At 45.5% G+C, this 22,500-nt stretch overlaps 1 protein-coding gene across 1 annotated transcript in view; it reads left to right on the top strand.

Annotated features, from left to right (window-relative positions):
• The window catches only part of LOC123995860 (voltage-dependent L-type calcium channel subunit alpha-1C-like), a 657,732-nt gene that overhangs the window by 545,647 nt on the left and 89,585 nt on the right, over window positions 1-22,500 (top strand). Inside the window, 2 exon segments of the mRNA XM_046299539.1 lie at window positions 8,835-8,938; window positions 10,797-10,800. Coding sequence (XP_046155495.1) covers window positions 8,835-8,938; window positions 10,797-10,800 — 108 coding nt within the window.

Genomic DNA, 22,500 nt, shown 5'->3' with positions numbered 1-22,500 from the left:
GCATTGACTGACTGAGTTCTGTTACAGTAGCATTGACTGACTGAGTTCTGTTACAGTAGAATTGACTGAATGAGTTCTGTTACAGCAGCATTGACTGACTGAGTTCTGTTACAGTAGCATTGACTGACTGAGTTCTGTTACAGTAGCATTGACTGACTGAGTTCTGTTACAGTAGCATTGGCTGACTGAGTTCTGTTACAGCAGCATTGACTGACTGAGTTCTGTTACAGTAGAATTGACTGACTGAGTTCTGTTACAGCAGCATTGACTGACTGAGTTCTGTTACAGTAGCATTGTAACTGAAGGTCTGAAGGAACAATGAAAGGAATGTCAATATACTACATTATGTCTTCTCAACCAGGAGTGTCTTCTCAACCAGGCAATATACTACATTATGTCTCTACCACCATATCACATTATGTCTCTACTACCATATCACATTATGTCTCTACCACCATCCATATCACATTATGTCTCTACTACCATCCATATCACATTATGTCTCTACTACCATATCACATTATGTCTCTACCACCATCCATATCACATTATGTCTCTACTACCATCCATATCACATTATGTCTCTACTACCATCCATATCACATTATGTCTCTACTACCACCATATCACATTATGTCTCTACTACCATATCACATTATGTCTCTACCACCATATCACATTATGTCTCTACTACCATATCACATTATGTCTCTATCACCATATCACATTATGTCTCTATCACCATATCACATTATGTCTCTATCACCATATCACATTATGTCTCTACTACCATATCACATTATGTCTCTATCACCATATCACATTATGTCTCTACCACCATCCATATCACATTATGTCTCTACTACCATCCATATCACATTATGTCTCTACTACCATATCACATTATGTCTCTACTACCATCCATATCACATTATGTCTCTACCACCATCCATATCACATTATTTCTCTACTACCATATCACATTATGTCTCTACTACCATATCACATTATGTCTCTACTACCATATCACATTATGTCTCTACTACCATCCATATCACATTATGTCTCTATCACCATATCACATTATGTCTCTACTACCATCCATATCACATTATGTCTCTACTACCATCCATATCACATTATGTCTCTACCACCATCCATATCACATTATGTCTCTACTACCATCCATATCACATTATGTCTCTACCACCATCCATATCACATTATGTCTCTACCACCATCCATATCACATTATGTCTCTACTACCATATCACATTATGTCTCTACTACCATATCACATTATGTCTCTACCACCATCCATATCACATTATGTCTCTACTACCATCCATATCACATTATGTCTCTATCACCATATCACATTATGTCTCTACTACCATCCATATCACATTATGTCTCTACCACCATCCATATCACATTATGTCTCTACTACCATATCACATTATGTCTCTACTACCATATCACATTATGTCTCTACTACCATATCACATTATGTCTCTACTACCATATCACATTATGTCTCTACTACCATATCACATTATGTCTCTACTACCATATCACATTATGTCTCTACTACCATATCACATTATGTCTCTACCACCATCCATATCACATTATGTCTCTACTACCATCCATATCACATTATGTCTCTACTACCATATCACATTATGTCTCTACTACCATCCATATCACATTATGTCTCTACTACCATATCACATTATGTCTCTACTACCATCCATATCACATTATGTCTCTACCACCATCCATATCACATTATGTCTCTACCACCATCCATATCACATTATGTCTCTACTACCATATCACATTATGTCTCTACTACCATCCATATCACATTATGTCTCTACCACCATATCACATTATGTCTCTACCACCATCCATATCACATTATGTCTCTACTACCATCCATATCACATTATGTCTCTACCACCATCCATATCACATTATGTCTCTACTACCATCCATATCACATTATGTCTCTACTACCATCCATATCACATTATGTCTCTACTACCATATCACATTATGTCTCTACCACCATCCATATCACATTATGTCTCTACCACCATCCATATCACATTATGTCTCTACTACCATATCACATTATGTCTCTACTACCATATCACATTATGTCTCTACCACCATCCATATCACATTATGTCTCTACCACCATCCATATCACATTATGTCTCTACTACCATATCACATTATGTCTCTACTACCATATCACATTATGTCTCTACCACCATCCATATCACATTATGTCTCTACTACCATATCACATTATGTCTCTACTACCATATCACATTATGTCTCTACCACCATCCATATCACATTATGTCTCTACCACCATATCACATTATGTCTCTACTACCATATCACATTATGTCTCTACTACCATCCATATCACATTATGTCTCTACTACTATATCACATTATGTCTCTATCACCATATCACATTATGTCTCTATCACCATCCATATCACATTATGTCTCTACTACCATATCACATTATGTCTCTACCACCATCCATATCACATTATGTCTCTACTACCATATCACATTATGTCTCTACTACCATATCACATTATGTCTCTACTACCATATCACATTATGTCTCTACTACCATCCATATCACATTATGTCTCTACCACCATCCATATCACATTATGTCTCTACTACCATCCATATCACATTATGTCTCTACCACCATCCATATCACATTATGTCTCTACTACCATATCACATTATGTCTCTACCACCATCCATATCACATTATGTCTCTACTACCATATCACATTATGTCTCTATCACCATCCATATCACATTATGTCTCTCTACCATCCATATCACATTATGTCTCTACTACCATCCATATCACATTATGTCTCTACTACCATCCATATCACATTATGTCTCTACTACCATATCACATTATGTCTCTACTACCATCCATATCACATTATGTCTCTACTACCATCCATATCACATTATGTCTCTACTACCATCCATATCACATTATGTCTCTACCACCATATCACATTATGTCTCTACCACCATATCACATTATGTCTCTACCACCATCCATATCACATTATGTCTCTACTACCATCCATATCACATTATGTCTCTACCACCATATCACATTATGTCTCTACCACCATCCATATCACATTATGTCTCTACTACCATCCATATCACATTATGTCTCTACCACCATATCACATTATGTCTCTATCACCATCCATATCACATTATGTCTCTACTACCATATCACATTATGTCTCTACTACCATCCATATCACATTATGTCTCTACTACCATATCACATTATGTCTCTACTACCATATCACATTATGTCTCTACCACCATATCACATTATGTCTCTACTACCATATCACATTATGTCTCTACTACCATCCATATCACATTATGTCTCTACTACCATCCATATCACATTATGTCTCTACTACCATCCATATCACATTATGTCTCTACTACCATATCACATTATGTCTCTACCACCATCCATATCACATTATGTCTCTACATTATGTCCATATCACATTATGTCTCTACTACCATATCACATTATGTCTCTACTACCATATCACATTATGTCTCTACTACATCCATATCACATTATGTCTCTACCATCCATATCACATTATGTCTCTACCACCATCCATATCACATTATGTCTCTACCACCATCCATATCACATTATGTCTCTACTACCATCCATATCACATTATGTCTCTACCACCATCCATACCATCCATATCACATTATGTCTCTACTACCATCCATATCACATTATGTCTCTACCACCATCCATATCACATTATGTCTCTACTACCATCCATATCACATTATGTCTCTACTACCATATCACATTATGTCTCTACTACCACCATCCATATCACATTATGTCTCTACCACCATCCATATCACATTATGTCTCTACTACCATCCATATCACATTATGTCTCTACTACCATATCACATTATGTCTCTACTACCATCCATATCACATTATGTCTCTACTACCATATCACATTATGTCTCTATCACCGTATCACATTATGTCTCTACCACCATATCACATTATGTCTCTACCACCATCCATATCACATTATGTCTCTACTACCATCCATATCACATTATGTCTCTACCACCATCCATATCACATTATGTCTCTACTACCATCCATATCACATTATGTCTCTACTACCATCCATATCACATTATGTCTCTACTACCATATCACATTATGTCTCTACCACCATCCATATCACATTATGTCTCTACCACCATCCATATCACATTATGTCTCTACTACCATATCACATTATGTCTCTACTATCCATATCACATTATGTCTCTACCACCATCCATATCACATTATGTCTCTACCACCATCCATATCACATTATGTCTCTACTACCATATCACATTATGTCTCTACTACCATATCACATTATGTCTCTACCACCATCCATATCACATTATGTCTCTACTACCATATCACATTATGTCTCTACTACCATATCACATTATGTCTCTACCACCATCCATATCACATTATGTCTCTACCACCATATCACATTATGTCTCTACTACCATATCACATTATGTCTCTACTACCATCCATATCACATTATGTCTCTACTACTATATCACATTATGTCTCTATCACCATATCACATTATGTCTCTATCACCATCCATATCACATTATGTCTCTACTACCATATCACATTATGTCTCTACCACCATCCATATCACATTATGTCTCTACTACCATATCACATTATGTCTCTACTACCATATCACATTATGTCTCTACTACCATATCACATTATGTCTCTACTACCATCCATATCACATTATGTCTCTACCACCATCCATATCACATTATGTCTCTACTACCATCCATATCACATTATGTCTCTACCACCATCCATATCACATTATGTCTCTACTACCATATCACATTATGTCTCTACCACCATCCATATCACATTATGTCTCTACTACCATCCATATCACATTATGTCTCTACTACCATCCATATCACATTATGTCTCTATCACCATCCATATCACATTATGTCTCTACTACCATCCATATCACATTATGTCTCTACTACCATATCACATTATGTCTCTACCACCATCCATATCACATTATGTCTCTACTACCATATCACATTATGTCTCTACTACCATCCATATCACATTATGTCTCTACTACCATCCATATCACATTATGTCTCTACTACCATCCATATCACATTATGTCTCTACCACCATATCACATTATGTCTCTACCACCATATCACATTATGTCTCTACCACCATCCATATCACATTATGTCTCTACTACCATCCATATCACATTATGTCTCTACCACCATATCACATTATGTCTCTACCACCATCCATATCACATTATGTCTCTACTACCATCCATATCACATTATGTCTCTACTACCATATCACATTATGTCTCTATCACCATCCATATCACATTATGTCTCTACTACCATATCACATTATGTCTCTACTACCATCCATATCACATTATGTCTCTACTACCATATCACATTATGTCTCTACTACCATATCACATTATGTCTCTACCACCATATCACATTATGTCTCTACTACCATATCACATTATGTCTCTACTACCATCCATATCACATTATGTCTCTACTACCATCCATATCACATTATGTCTCTACTACCATCCATATCACATTATGTCTCTACTACCATATCACATTATGTCTCTACCACCATCCATATCACATTATGTCTCTACTACCATATCACATTATGTCTCTACTACCATATCACATTATGTCTCTACCACCATATCACATTATGTCTCTACTACCATATCACATTATGTCTCTACTACCATATCACATTATGTCTCTACCACCATCCATATCACATTATGTCTCTACCACCATCCATATCACATTATGTCTCTACCACCATCCATATCACATTATGTCTCTACCACCATCCATATCACATTATGTCTCTACTACCATCCATATCACATTATGTCTCTACCACCATCCATATCACATTATGTCTCTACTACCATATCACATTATGTCTCTACTACCATCCATATCACATTATGTCTCTACCACCATCCATATCACATTATGTCTCTACTACCATCCATATCACATTATGTCTCTACTACCATATCACATTATGTCTCTACTACCATCCATATCACATTATGTCTCTACTACCATATCACATTATGTCTCTATCACCATATCACATTATGTCTCTACCACCATATCACATTATGTCTCTACCACCATCCATATCACATTATGTCTCTACTACCATCCATATCACATTATGTCTCTACTACCATATCACATTATGTCTCTACCACCATCCATATCACATTATGTCTCTACTACCATATCACATTATGTCTCTACCACCATATCACATTATGTCTCTATCACCATATCACATTATGTCTCTACCACCATCCATATCACATTATGTCTCTACTACCATATCACATTATGTCTCTACTACCATATCACATTATGTCTCTACTCCATATCACATTATGTCTCTACTACCATATCACATTATGTCTCTATCACCATCCATATCACATTATGTCTCTACTACCATATCACATTATGTCTCTATCACCATCCATATCACATTATGTCTCTACTACCATCCATATCACATTATGTCTCTACTACCATATCACATTATGTCTCTATCACCATCCATATCACATTATGTCTCTACTACCATATCACATTATGTCTCTACCACCATATCACATTATGTCTCTACTACCATGCCGCAGCCACACACACACACACACACACATACACGCACGCACGCACGCACGCACGCACGCACACTCAAAAATCTAGCCATAACCTATACTCTTAACCTAACCTTATACCTAAATCTAATTCTAACCTTAACCCTAACCTTAAACCTAATTCTAATTCTAACCCTAATTCTGATTCTAACCTTAACCCTAAACCCCTAGAAATAGCATTTGGTCCCCACAAACATAGTTAAACACAACACACACACACACACACAACACACACACACACACTGCTCTACTTAACTTTACAACGACCAGAGAGAGCTTTGTTCAAGGGTGTTTGTGATCAAGAGGCATTTGTTCACCCAGTAGTATTCACATCTCTCGCTTCCAACAAATACACACATATGAGAGCTGTATCACCTTCTTGTCTTCACACAAATACACACATATGAGAGCTGCACGTACACACACAAATACACACATATGAGAGCTGGCACTACAAATACACACATATGAGAGCTGGCACGTACACACACAAATACACACATATGAGAGCTGGCACGTACACACACAAATACACACATATGAGAGCTGGCACGTACACGTACAAATACACACATATGAGAGCTGGCACTACAAATACACACTTCTCCAACCTTGCTGTTTTCTGCTATTGTGTAATTGTGCAATTTCTTAGCTTTGTTTATTTCCTTAATTCTTTTTTAACCCCCCTATTCTTGTCTTCCAATCCCTGTCCTCTCTCTCTAAACCCCTCCTCCAACCCCTCCTCCTCCTTCTTGTTTCCAATCCCTGTCCTCTCTCTCTAAACCCCTCCTCCTCCTTCTTGTCTTCCAATCCCTGTCCTCTCTCTCTAAACCCCTCCTCCTCCTTCTTGTCTTCCAATCCCTGTCCTCTCTCTCTAAACCCCTCCTCCTCCTTCTTGTCTTCCAATCCCTGTCCTCTCTCTTAAACCCCTCCTCCTCCTTCTTGTCTTCCAATCCCTGTCCTCTCTCTCTAAACCCTTCCTCCTCCTTCTTGTCTTCCAATCCCTGTCCTCTCTCTCTAAACCCCTCCTCCTCCTTCTTGTCTTCCAATCCCTGTCCTCTCTCTCTAAACCCCTCCTCCTCCTTCTTGTCTTCCAATCCCTGTCCTCTCTCTCTAAACCCCTCCTCCTCCTTCTTGTCTTCCAATCCCTGTCCTCTCTCTCTAAACCCCTCCTCCTCCTTCTTGTCTTCCAATCCCTGTCCTCTCTCTCTAAACCCCTCCTCCTCCTTGTCTTCCAATCCCTGTCCTCTCTCTCTAAACCCCTCCTCCTCCTTCTTGTCTTCCAATCCCTGTCCTCTCTCTCTAAACCCCTCCTCCTCCTTCTTGTCTTCCAATCCCTGTCCTCTCTCTTAAACCCCTCCTCCTTCTTGTCTTCCAATCCCTGTCCTCTCTCTCTAAACCCCTCCTCCTCCTTCTTGTCTTCCAATCCCTGTCCTCTCTCTCTAAACCCCTCCTCCTCCTTCTTGTCTTCCAATCCCTGTCCTCTCTCTCTAAACCCCTCCTCCTCCTTCTTGTCTTCCAATCCCTGTCCTCTCTCTCTAAACCCCTCCTCCTCCTTCTTGTCTTCCAATCCCTGTCCTCTCTCTCTAAACCCCTCCTCCTCCTTCTTGTCTTCCAATCCCTGTCCTCTCTCTCTAAACCCCTCCTCCTCCTTCTTGTCTTCCAATCCCTGTCCTCTCTCTTAAACCCCTCCTCCTCCTTCTTGTCTTCCAATCCCTGTCCTCTCTCTCTAAACCCCTCCTCCTCCTTCTTGTCTTCCAATCCCTGTCCTCTCTCTCTAAACCCCTCCTCCTCCTTCTTGTCTTCCAATCCCTGTCCTCTCTCTCTAAACCCCTCCTCCTCCTTCTTGTCTTCCAATCCCTGTCCTCTCTCTCTAAACCCCTCCTCCTTCTCTCTGTTCTCTAGATGCAGGATGCTATGGGCTATGAACTTCCCTGGGCCTATTTTGTCAGTCTCGTCATCTTTGGATCCTTTTTCGTTCTAAATCTGGTTCTGGGGGTGTTGAGCGGGTAAGAGCGCTGTGTGTGTGTGTGTGTGTGTGTGTGTGTGTGTGTGTGTGTGTGTGTGTGTGTGTGTGTGTGTGTGTGTGTGTGTGTGTGTGTGTGTGTGTGTGTGTGTGTGTGTGTGTGTGTGTGTGTGTGTGTGTGTGTGTGTGTGTGTGTGTGTGTGTGTGTGTGTGTGTGTGTTTGCCCTCCCTGTGACCGCAGACCAGACAACAAAACTCCTGGGACAGAGAAAGAAAGGGATGAAAAGAGACACTCAGAATGGAGGGGAGAGGGAGGAGACACTCAGAACAGAGGGGAGAGGGAGGAGACACTCAGAACAGAGGGGAGAGGGAGGAGACACTCAGAACAGAGGGGAGAGGGAGGAGACACTCAGAAAGGAGGGGAGAGGGAGGAGACACTCAGAACAGAGGGGAGAGGGAGGAGACACTCAGAAAGGAGGGGAGAGGGAGGAGACACTCAGAAAGGAGGGGAGAGGGAGGAGACACTCAGAACAGAGGGGAGAGGGAGGAGACACTCAGAAAGGAGGGGAGAGGGAGGAGACACTCAGAAAGGAGGGGAGAGGGAGGAGACACTCAGAAAGGAGGGGAGAGGGAGGAGACACTCAGAACGGAGGGGAGAGGGAGGAGACACTCAGAACGGAGGGGAGAGGGAGGAGACACTCAGAACGGAGGGGAGAGGGAGGAGACACTCAGAACAGAGGGGAGAGGGAGGAGACACTCAGAAAGGAGGGGAGAGGGAGGAGACACTCAGAAAGGAGGGGAGAGGGAGGAGACACTCAGAAAGGAGGGGAGAGGGAGGAGACACTCAGAAAGGAGGGGAGAGGGAGGAGACACTCAGAAAGGAGGGGAGAGGGAGGAGACACTCAGAACGGAGGGGAGAGGGAGGCGACACACAGAAAGGAGGGGAGAGGGAGGAGACACTCAGAACAGAGGGGAGAGGGAGGAGACACACAGAAAGGAGGGGAGAGGGAGGAGACACTCAGAACAGAGGGGAGAGGGAGGAGACACTCAGAAAGGAGGGGAGAGGGAGGAGACACTCAGAAAGGAGGGGAGAGGGAGGAGACACTCAGAAAGGAGGGGAGAGGGAGGAGACACTCAGAAAGGAGGGGAGAGGGAGGAGACACTCAGAAAGGAGGGGCTCCGAAAGACCACTAACTAACAGGGACTCCGAAATCTGGAAAAACTGATCTGCCATTCAAACGAAGCCAGCATCTACTTCATTAATATAGACATTCCAAACCCTACGAAAACTCCATCCAAAAACCCATTCAGTCATTTCAGTGAAAGGCTCCACAAGGCTTCAGTCATTTCAGTGAAAGGCTCCACAAGGCTTCAGTCACCAGGTCGACAGAGGGTCTGACATGTTACCTTAGGCTCTAGTCACAGTGGAAAGGTAGGTTTATATGCATCTTTAGAGAAGCCAATAGATATAGCCTCAAGGGACAGGTTCAGGAGCGGGTCAATGCAAGGGATTATGGGTAGGGAGAGGAGAGGAGGAGGTGAAGAAAGGAGGAGGAGGAGAGGAGTTTTCTGGGAATGTAATGCCCAGTATCAGGTAGAAACCGTGTGTGTGTGTGTGTGTGTGTGTGTGTGTGTGTGTGTGTGTGTGTGTGTGTGTGTGTGTGTGTGTGTGTGTGTGTGTGTGTGTGTGTGTGTGTGTGTGTGTGTGTGTGTGTGTGTGTGTGTGTGTGTGTGTGTGTGTGTGTGTGTGTGGATAGGTTGACGTGTGCGTTGACGTGTGTCGTACCGGCCGTATGGTAATCCCAACCACCTGTCTGTCCACTTTATGGTAATATGTCCTGAGTGGTTGCCGGGGGTGACGTGATGTCACAACCTCTCAACGCATGCTGGTGTTCCCACAGGAGAGTCACACAGTGTTCACAGAGAGAGAGAGCTGGACATTTTCTCTCCATCCTCTGCTGTCTCTCTCTGTCTCTCTCTCTCTCTCTCTCTCTCTCTCTCTCTCTCTCTCTCCTCTCTGTCCTCTTTCCCCTCTCCCTCCCTATATCTCCTCTCCCTATATCTCCTCTTCCCTCTCTCTCCTTTCTCCTCCTTCTCTCTCTCTCCTCTCTGTTCTCTCTTTGCCCTCTCCATTCTCTCTCCTCTTCTCTCTCCTTTCTCCTTCTCTCTCTCCTCCTCCCCCCATTCATCACTACGTTGGGAGAAGTTAGTACTGTAGATAAACCTTTCCTCTCCTCCTCTGTGTGGTTCAACCCAGGCAGCCCCCCTGGGGCTCCTCCTCACTTAAAAACCTTTCCTCTCCTCCTCTGTGTGGTTCAACCCAGGCATCCCCCCCTGGGGCTCCTACTCACTTAAAAACCTTTTCTCTCCCATTTAAAACCCACTGTCTTTGTTTCTGCAGTATAAAACTCACTCCTGCAGGTGGTCCCCGTTTTCTGGTTTTACCCACGCTGAGTCATGTTGCCAAGTATAAGACGTACACACACACACACACACACACACACACACACACACACACACACACACACACACACACACACACACACACACACACACACACACACACACACACACACACACACACACACACACACACACACACACAGCCGAGAAACGCAGTGATAAATTATTTAGACTCAGGTTGATTTAGAGGTACACTCTTAGAAATAAAGGTACTATCTAAAACCTAAAAGGGTGATTCGTCTGTCCCCATAGGAGAACCATTTGAAAAAAAACATTTGGGTTCAATGTAGAGCCCTTCTACAGAGGGTTCTATATGGAACCAAAAAGGGTTCTGACTGAAACCAAAAGGGTTCTACCTGGAACCCAAAAGGGTTCTGCCTGGAACCAAAAGGGTTCTACCTGGAACCAAAAAGGGTTCTGACTGAAACCAAAAAGGGTTCTACCTGGAACCAAAAAGGGTTCTGACTGAAACCAAAAAGGGTTCTACCTGGAACCCAAAAGGGTTCTGCCTGGAACCAAAAAGGGTTCTTTCTGGAACCAAAAAGGGTTTTACATGGAACCCAAAAGGGTTCTGACTGAAACCAAAAAGGGTTCTGCCTGGAACCAAAAAGGGTTCTTTCTGGAACCAAAAAGGGTTCTACCTGGAACCAAAAAGGGTTCTGCCTGGAACCAAAAAGGGTTCTACCTGGAACCAAAAAGGGTTCTACCTGGAACCCAAAAGGGTTCTACCTGGAACCAAAAAGGGTTCTACCTGGAACCCAAAAGGGTTCTACCTGGAACCCAAAAGGGTTCTGCCTGGAACCAAAAAGGGTTCTGCCTGGAACCAAAAAGGGTTCTTTCTGGAACCAAAAAGGGTTTTACATGGAACCCAAAAGGGTTCTGACTGAAACCAAAAAGGGTTCTACCTGGAACCAAAAAGGGTTCTGCCTGGAACCAAAAAGGGTTCTTTCTGGAACCAAAAAGGGTTCTACCTGGAACCAAAAAGGGTTCTGCCTGGAACCCAAAAGGGTTCTACCTGGAACCAAAAAGGGTTCTACCTGGAACCCAAAAGGGTTCTACCTGGAACCAAAAAGGGTTCTACCTGGAACCCAAAAAGGTTCTACCTGGAACCCAAAAGGGTTCTACCTGGAACCAAAAAGGGTTCTACCTGGAACCAAAAGGGTTCTCCTGACCTACAGTATGGGGTTCTCCTGACCTACAGTAAAGGGTTCTCCTGACCTACAGTATAGGGTTCTCCTGACCTACAGTATAGGGTTCTCCTGACCTACAGTATAGGGTTCTCCTGACCTACAGTATAGGGTTCTCCTGACCTACAGTATGGGGACAGCTGAAGAACAATTTTGGAACCCTTTTTTCTAAGAGTGTAGAAACAATACAAGTTTCATTTTTTAAATCTGAGGCGCGTTGGAATTGGAATCTTCCTGGTAACTTAGCGGTAACTAAGGTTATTATGGGCTGGTCTGTGAGGTGTAACACATGGGGACTAACTTGGTTCGTCTGTGTAACATCATTTTGTGTTAGCCCACTGAGCTTAAGCCCAGTGGTGGAAAAAGTATGCAATTGTCATACTTGAGTAAAAGTAAAGATACCTTAATAGAAAATGACTCAAGTAACAGTGAAAGTCACCCAGTAAAATACTACTTGAGTAAAAAGTCTAAAAGTATTTGGTTTTAAATATACTCAAGTATCAAAAGCAAGTTTAATTGCTAAAATATACTTAAGTATCAAAAGTAAAAGTCTAAGGTATTTAAAATGACTCATATTAAATAAACCATACAGCACCATCTTCTTGTTTTTTAATGTACAGATAGCCAGCGACACACTCCAACACTCAGACATCATTTACAACAAAGCATTTGTGTTTAGTGAATCCTCCAGATCAGAGGCAGTAGGGATGACCAGAGATGTTCTCTTGATATGAGTGTGAATTGGACTAATCTCCTGTCCCTCTAAGCATTCAAAATGTAATGAGTACTTTTGGGTGTCAGGAGAAAATGTTTGGAGTAAAAAGTACAGTATTTTCTTGAGGAATGTAGTGAAGTAAAAGTTGTAAAAAATATAAAAAGCAAAGTACCGATACCAACAAAAACAACTTAAGTAGTACTTTAAAGTACACTGCTCAAAAACATAAAGGGAACACTAAAATAACACATCCTAGATCTGAATGAATGAAATATTCTTATTAAATACTTTTTTCTTTACATAGCTGAATGTGCTGACAACAAAATCACACAAAAATGATCAATGGAAATCAAATTTATCAACCCATGGAGGTCTGGATTTGGAGTCACACTCAAAATTAAAGTGGAAAACCACACTACAGGCTGATCCAACTTTGATGTAATGTCCTTAAAACAAGTCAAAATTAGGCTCAGTAGTGTGTGTGGCCTCCACGTGCCTGTATGACTACAACGCCTGGGAATGCTCCTGATGAGGTGGCGGATGGTTCCTGAGGGATCTCCTCCCAGACCTGAACTAAAGCATCCACCAACTCCTGGACAGTCTGTGGTGCAACGTGGCGTTAGTGGATGGAGTGGATGGAGCGAGACATGATGTCCCAGATGTGCTCAATTGGATTCAGGTCTGGGGAACGGGCGGGCCAGTCCATAGCATCAATGCCTTCCTCTTGCAGGAACTGCTGACACACTCCAGCCACATGAGGTCTAGCATTGTCTTGCATTAGGAGGAACCCAGGGCCAACCGCACCAGCATATGGTCTCACAAGGGGTCTGAGGATCTCATCTCGGTACCTAATGGCAGTCAGGCTACCTCTCGCGAGCACATGGAGGGCTGTGCGGCCCCCCAAAGAAATGCCACCCCACACCATGACTGACCCACCGCCAAACCAGTCATGCTGGAGGATGTTGCAGGCAGCAGAACGTTCTCCACAGCGTCTCCAGACTCTGTCACGTCTGTCACGTGCTCAGTGTGAACCTGCTTTCATCTGTGAAGAACACAGGGCGCCAGTGGCGAATTTGCCAATCTTGGTGTTCTCTGGCAAATGCCTAACGTCCTGCACGTGTTGGGCTGTAAGCACAACCCCCACCTGTGGACGTCGGACCCTCATACCACCCTCATGGAGTCTGTTTCTGACCGTTTGAGCAGACACATGCACATTTGTGGCCTGCTGGAGGTAATTCTGCAGGGCTCTGGCAGTGCTCCTCCTGCTCCTCCTTGCACAAAGGGCGGAGGTAGTGGTCCTGCTGCTGGGTTGTTGCCCTCCTACGGCCTCCTCCACGTCTCCTGATGTACTGGCCTGTCTCCTGGTAGCGCCTCCATGCTCTGGACACTACGCTGACAGACACAGCAAACCTTCTTGCCACAGCTCGCATTGATGTGCCATCCTGGATGAGCTGCACTACCTGAGCCACTTATGTGGGTTGTAGACTCCGTCTCATGCTACCACTAGAGTGAAAGCACCGCCAGCATTCAAAAGTGACCAAAACATCAGCCAGGAAGCATAGGACCTGAGAAGTGGTCTGTGGTCACCACCTGCAGAACCACTCCTTTATTGGGGGTGTCTTGCTAATTGCCTATAATTTCCACCTGTTGTCTTTTCCATTTGCACAACAGCATGTGAAATGTATTGTCATTCAGTGTTGCTTCCTAAGTGGACAGTTTGATTTCACAGAAGTGTGATTGACTTGGAGTTACATTGTGTTGTTTAAAAGTGTTCCCTTTATTTTTTTGAGCAGTGTATTTTTACTTAAGTACTTTACATCTCTGCTTTAGCCTAGGTAGCCAATCAGGTCTCGAGGTCTCAGACAAGGGTTACTCCATTACACACACCCACACACATCGCGGGCAGGTCCAGCGGACTCTTGTTGCTCTGTGTGTGTTGAAGGGACATTAACTGTTGTTGCTGTGTGTTGAAGGGACATTAACTGTTGTTGCTATGTGTTGAAGGGACATTAACTGTTGTTGCTATGTGTTGAAGGGTCATTAACTCTTGTTGCTGTGTGTTGAAGGGTAATTAACTCTTGTTGCTATGTGTTGGAGGGACATTAACTCTTGTTGCTGTGTGTTGAAGGGTAATTAACTCTTGTTGCTGTGTGTTGAAGGGTCATTAACTGTTGTTGCTGTGTGTTGAAGGGACATTAACTGTTGTTGCTGTGTGTTGGAGGGACATTAACTGTTGTTGCTATGTGTTGGAGGGACATTAACTGTTGTTGCTGTGTGTTGAAGGGTAATTAACTCTTGTTGCTGTGTGTTGAAGGGTCATTAACTGTTGTTGCTGTGTGTTGAAGGGACATTAACTGTTGTTGCTCTGTGTTGGAGGGACATTAACTCTGCCCTGCCTCCTCTCTCCTATCTCTTCCCAGGTCAACGACGCTGTAGGGAGCGGCTGGCCCTGGCTCTATTTTGTCACGCTAATCATCATAGGGTCATTTTTTGTGCTTAACTTGGTGTTGGGGGTGTTGAGCGGGTAAGAACCGGTTCTACTGCAGGTTCTAATGGAGCCTGGCCTCTTCCTCTTCGGCTGACTGACTGGTTCTGCTGTGGCCTTTCCTCCCTGCTTGTCTGACTGGTTCTACCATGGCCTCGTCTGTCTGTCTGTCTGTCTGTCTGTCTGTCTGTCTGTCTGTCTGTCTGTCTGTCTGTCTGTCTGTCTGTCTGTCTGTCTGTCTGTCTGTCTGTCTGTCTGTCTGTCTGTCTGTCTGACTGACTGACTGACTGACTGACTGACTGACTGACTGACTGACTGACTGGTTCTACCATGGCCTCTTCTGTCTGTCTGTTTCTGTCTGACTGACTGACTGTATTTATTCTCTGCTTGAAGGACTGACTGCTCCTCTGGTCTGCCTGCTTGAAGGACTGACTGCTCCTCTGGTCTGCCTGCTTGACTGACTGACTGCTCCTCTGGTCTGCCTGCTTGAAGGACTGACTGCTCCTCTGGTCTGCCTGCTTGAAGGACTGACTGCTCCTCTGGTCTGCCTGCTTGAAGGACTGACTGCTCCTCTGGTCTGCCTGCTTGACTGACTGACTGCTCCTCTGGTCTGCCTGCTTGACTAACTGACTGCTCCTCTGGTCTGCCTGCTTGAAGGACTGACTGCTCCTCTGGTCTGCCTGCTTGACTGACTGACTGCTCCTCTGGTCTGCCTGCTTGAAGGACTGACTGCTCCTCTGGTCTGCCTGCTTGACTGACTGACTGCTCCTCTGGTCTGCCTGCTTGAAGGACTGACTGCTCCTCTGGTCTGCCTGCTTGACTGACTGACTGACTGCTCCTCTGGTCTGCCTGCTTGACTGACTGACTGCTCCTCTGGTCTGCCTGCTTGACTGACTGACTGCTCCTCTGGTCTGCCTGCTTGAAGGACTACTGATTCTTATTTAACCTGTTCTCTTTGCCTGAGTGACTGTTTCTGCTGTGGCCTCTTCTTCCAGCCTGACTTACAGACTGTTACCGTTGTCTTTCTGCCTGACTGACTAGTTAAAATGTGGCCTCTTCTTGATACCTGACTGACTGGTTCTACTGTTGGTCTCCTCTCTGCCTGACTGACTGACTGGTTCTACTGTTGGTCTCCTCTCTGACTGACTGGTTCTACTGTTGGTCTCCTCTCTGACTGACTGGTTCTACTGTTGGTCTCCACTCTGCCTGACTGACTGACTGGGTCTACTGTTGGTCTCCTCTCTGACTGACTGGTTCTACTGTTGGTCTCCTCTCTGACTGACTGGTTCTACTGTTGGTCTCCTCTCTGACTGACTGGTTCTACTGTTGGTCTCCTCTCTGACTGAGTGACTGGTTCTACTGTTGGTCTCCTCTCTGACTGAGTGGTTCTACTGTTGGTCTCCTCTCTGACTGACTGGTTCTACTGTTGGTCTCCTCTCTGACTGACTGGTTCTACTGTTGGTCTCCTCTCTGACTTACTGACTGGTTCTACTGTTGGTCTCTGACTGACTGACTGGTTCTACTGTTGGTCTCCTCTCTGACTGACTGGTTCTACTGTTGGTCTCCTCTCTGACTGCCTGGTTCTACTGTTGGTCTCCTCTCTGACTGACTGGTTCTACTGTTGGTCTCCTCTCTGACTGACTGGTTCTACTGTTGGTCTCTGACTGACTGACTGATTCTACTGTTGGTCTCCTCTCTGACTGACTGACTGGTTCTACTGTTGGTCTCCTCTCTGACTGACTGGTTCTACTGTTGATCTCCTCTCTGACTGACTGGTTCTACTGTTGGTCTCCTCTCTGAAGGTTGAGAGCCATGCGTCCTCCGAAACACGACCCGCCAAGCCGCACTACTTCTTGACACACTGCTCCCTTAACCTGGAAGCCAGCCGCACCAATGTGTCGGAGGAGACACCGTATAGATGGAGACTGAAGTCATGCACCGGGCCCGCCACAAGGAGTAGCTAGGTCCCGTTGGGACGAGGACATCCCAGCAGGGAGAACCCTCCCCTAACACGGACGACGCTGGGCCAATTGTGCCCCGCCTCATGGGTCTCCCGGTCGCAGCCAGCTGTGACACAGCCCGGGATCGAGCCCGGGTCTGTAGTGACACCTCTAGCGCTGCGATGCAGTGCCTTAGACCGCTGCGCCACTCGGGAGTTCATCCAGCCTGACTTACTGACTAACTGACTAGTTAAACTTTGGCCTTTTCTTCCAGCCTGACTTACTGACTGCTCCTATTTCTGACTGACTGACTTGCTGACTGTCTCTCCACCTCCTCTCCTCTACCTCTTCCTGATAAACCACTCTATTCTAGTCTCACTCTTTTAGTTGGGATGGATGCTGCTGTTATTGCTGTTGGCTGGGGGAATACAGGGACCTAATAAAGCCCATCTATAATGTATGATGTCTTAAGACGTGTCTACTATATGTATAAAGTTGTTTGTCAAGACAACATTCATGATCTTTAGCACCTGTTTGTCTGACTTTGTTTTCATGTGTATATCTACCGTGTTTCTGTTTTCTGTTGTTTTGCATGTTTCACACTCAACATTTAGTCCCCAAAAATGCCATAGATTCTCGCTTAGAATGTGAATCCACATCAATCCTAAATAGACATCAGAGAACAGAGGGAGAGGATAGGGAGACATACATGGAGATGTGGAGAAACGGAGAGAACCCTGGGAGTAATTCTACTGAGGGTTCTAAGGGTGTATATACTGTAGACAACAGGAGACAGGATGTGGAGAAACAGAGAGAACCCTGGGAGTAATTCTACTGAGGGTTCTAAGGGTGTATATACTGTAGACAACAGGAGACAGGATGTGGAGAAACAGAGAGAACCCTGGGAGTAATTCTACTGAGGGTTCTAAGGGTGTATATACTGTAGACAACAGGAGACAGGATGTGGAGAAACAGAGAGAACCCTGGGAGTAATTCTACTGAGGGTTCTAAGGGTGTATATACTGTAGACAACAGGAGACAGGATGTGGAGAAACAGAGAGAACCCTGGGAGTAATTCTACTGAGGGTTCTAATGGTGTATATACTGTAGACAACAGGAGACAGGACATGGAGAAACAGAGAGAATTCTGGGATCATTTTCTCTCTACTTGTAACTCAGTCAGTTTGTCTCATCCATCTTCCCAGTTATTGTATCCATTTGGGACACAGACGGGGCCGTGGGTCAGCAGTGCTAGACGTACTCAGCCCTGTAGACAGAGTCGGTGGTGTGTAATATCTGTAATTTCAGAACTTCCCAGGTGACCAATACTCCACTCAAGCACCACTCACCAACACAGTGATTTCCTCCAACCAGGGAGGTGGGAATCTGTGTCGGCCCTAGTGGTAGTCATGCATCCCAAATGGAAACCTGTTCCCTTTATAGTGCACTACTTTTGACCAGGGCCCACAGGGAACAGGGTGCTGTTTGACCAGGGCCCCATAGGGAACAGGGTGCTGTTTGACCAGGGCCCCATAGGGAACAGGTGCTGTTTGACCAGGGCCCCATAGGGAACAGGGTGCTGTTTGACCAGGGCCCACAGGGAACAGGGTGCTGTTTGACCAAGGCCCCATAGGGAACAGGGTGCTGTTTGACTAGGGCCCACAGGGAACAGGGTGCTGTTTTACCAGGGCCCCACAGGGAACAGGGTGCTGTTTGACCAGGGCCCCATAGGGAACAGGTGCTGTTTTACCAGGGCCCCATAGGGAAAACAGGGTGCTGTTTTACCAGGGCCCCATAGGGAACAGGTGCTGTTTTACCAGGGCCCATAGGGAACAGGTGCTGTTTGACCAGGGCCCACAGGGAACAGGGTGCTGTTTGACCAAGGCCCCATAGGGAATAGGGTGCTGTTTTACCAGGGCCCCATAGGGAACAGGTGCTGTTTGACCAGGGCCCCATAGGGAACAGGGTGCTGTTTGACCAGGGCCCACAGGGAACAGGGTGCTGTTTGACCAAGGCCCCATAGGGAACAGGGTGCTGTTTGACCAGGGCCCACAGGGAACAGGGTGCTGTTTTACCAGGGCCCCACAGGGAACAGGGTGCTGTTTGACCAGGGCCCCATAGGGAACAGGTGCTGTTTTACCAGGGCCCCATAGGAAAACAGGGTGCTGTTTTACCAGGGCCCCATAGGGAACAGGTGCTGTTTTACCAGGGCCCATAGGGAACAGGTGCTGTTTGACCAGGGCCCACAGGGAACAGGGTGCTGTTTGACCAAGGCCCCATAGGGAATAGGGTGCTGTTTTACCAGGGCCCCATAGGGAACAGGTGCTGTTTGACCAGGGCCCCATAGGGAACAGGGTGCTGTTTGACCAGGGACCCATAGGGAACAGGGTGCTGTTTGACCAGGGTCCACATGGAACAGGGTGCTGTTTGACCAGGGTCCACAGGGAACAGGTTGCTGTTTGACCAGGGCCCACATGGAACAGGGTGCTGTTTGACTAGGGTCCCATAGGGAACAGGGTGCTGTTTGACCAGGGTCCCATGGGGAACAGGGTGCTGTTTGACCAGGGTCCCATAGGGAACAGGTGCTGTTTGACCAGGGTCCCATAGGGAACAGGTGCTGTTTGACCAGGGCCCCATAGGGAACAGGGTGCTGTTTGACCAGGGCCCATAGAGAACAGGGTGCTGTTTGACCAGGGCCCCATAGGGAACAGGGTGCTGTTTGACCAGGGTCCCATAGAGAACAGGGTGCTGTTTGACCAGGGCCCCATAGGGAACAGGTGCTGTTTGACCAGGGCCCATAGAGAACAGGGTGCTCTTTGACCAGGGCCCCATAGGGAACAGGGTGCTGTTTGACCAGGGCCCATAGAGAACAGGGTGCTGTTTGACCAGGGCCCCATAGGGAACAGGGTGCTGTTTGACCAGGGCCCCATAGGGAACAGGGTGCTGTTTGACCAGGGCCCTATAGGGAACAGAGTGCTATTTGACCAGGGCCCCATAGGGAACAGGGTGCTGTTTGACCAGGGCCCCATAGGGAACAGGTGCTGTTTGACCAGGGCCCTATAGGGAACAGAGTGCTGTTTGACCAGGGCCCTATAGGGAACAGAGTGCTGTTTGACCAGGGCCCCACAGGGAACAGGTGCTGTTTGACCAGGGCCCTATAGGGAACAGAGTGCTGTTTGACCAGGGCCCCACAGGGAACAGGTGCTGTTTGACCAGGGCCCTATAGGGAACAGAGTGCTGTTTGACCAGGGCCCCACAGGGAACAGGGTGCTGTTTGACCAGGGCCCCATAGGGAACAGGTGCTGTTTGACCAGGGCCCCATAGGGAACAGGGTGCTGTTTGACCAGGGTCCACAGGGAACAGGGTGCTGTTTGACCAGGGCCCCATAGGGAACAGAGTGCTGTTTGACCAGGGCCCCACAGGGAACAGGGTGCTGTTTGACCAGGGCCCTATAGGGAACAGAGTGCTGTTTGACCAGGGCCCCATAGGGAACAGGTGCTGTTTGGAACCCACATGTAGATCCACTAGCTGAATTCTAAAGTGTAGATTCCAAAGAGTAGAATGGTAGAAGTTGAATGTGCTGTTTGTTATTCAGAGTCTCATCACACTCTTCACCTTTCTTTCTATTGCATCACTTGAGAAGGATGCTACAAAGTGAATGATGTATCGTCCTCCAGATCTGTGTATTTCACCTTCCCTTCTTTCTAGTGCATGCAGCTGAGTTCTCTCTCCTGTTGCTGCTGGTAATGGTTGAAGTCTCACCACCTAAAATACACTGAGTACACGAAACATTAAGAACACCTTTATTTAACTCTTTGCAAACTGGAAAACATTTATCCGGAGGCTGCATTCATTGTAGCTGGGGATTTTAACAAAGCCAATCTGAAAACAAGACTCCCTAAATTTTATCAGCATATCGATTGCGCAACCAGGGGTGGTAAAACCTTGGATCATTGTTACTCTAACTTCCGTGACGCATATAAGGCCCTGCCCCGCCCCCCTTTCGGAAAAGCTGACCACGACTCCATTTTGCTGATCCCTGCCTACAGACGCTGGTCAGACCAAGCTGACTCTACACTCCAAGACTGCTTCCATCACGTGGACTGGGACATGTTTCGTATTGCGTCAGATGGGAATATTGACGAATACGCTGATTCGGTGTGCGAGTTCATTAGAACGTGCGTCGAAGATGTCGTTCCCATAGCAACGATAAAAACATTCCCTAACCAGAAACCGTGGATTGATGGCAGCATTCGCGTGAAACTGAAAGCGCGAACCACTGCTTTTAATCAGGGCAAGGTGTCTGGCAACATGACTGAATACAAACAGTGCAGCTATTCCCTCCGTAAGGCTATCAAACAAGCTAAGCGTCAGTACAGAGACAAAGTGGAATCTCAATTCAATGGCTCAGACACAAGAGGCATGTGGCAGGGTCTACAGTCAATCACGGACTACAAGATGAAATCCAGCCCAGTCACGGACCAGGATGTCTTGCTCCCAGGCAGACTAAATAACTTTTGCCCGCTTTGAGGACAATACAGTGCCACTGACACGGCCTGCAACGGAAACATGCAGTCTCTCCTTCACTGCAGCCGAGGTGATTAAGACATTTAAACGTGTTAACCCTCGCAAGGCTGCAGGCCCAGGCGGCATCCCCAGCCGCGCCCTCCGAGCATGCGCAGACCAGCTGGCCGGTGTGTTTACGGACATATTCAATCAATCCCTATACCAGTCTGCTGTTCCCACATGCTTCAAGGGCCACCATTGTTCCTGTTCCCAAGAAAGCTAAGGTAACTGAGCTAAGCGACTACCGCC

Source organism: Oncorhynchus gorbuscha, linkage group LG14 (assembly GCF_021184085.1).
Source record: "Oncorhynchus gorbuscha isolate QuinsamMale2020 ecotype Even-year linkage group LG14, OgorEven_v1.0, whole genome shotgun sequence".
Taxonomy (NCBI): Eukaryota; Metazoa; Chordata; class Actinopteri; order Salmoniformes; family Salmonidae; genus Oncorhynchus; species Oncorhynchus gorbuscha.
The sequence above is the reverse complement of the archived record's forward strand: the minus strand, read 5'-3'. Positions and strand labels throughout refer to the sequence as shown.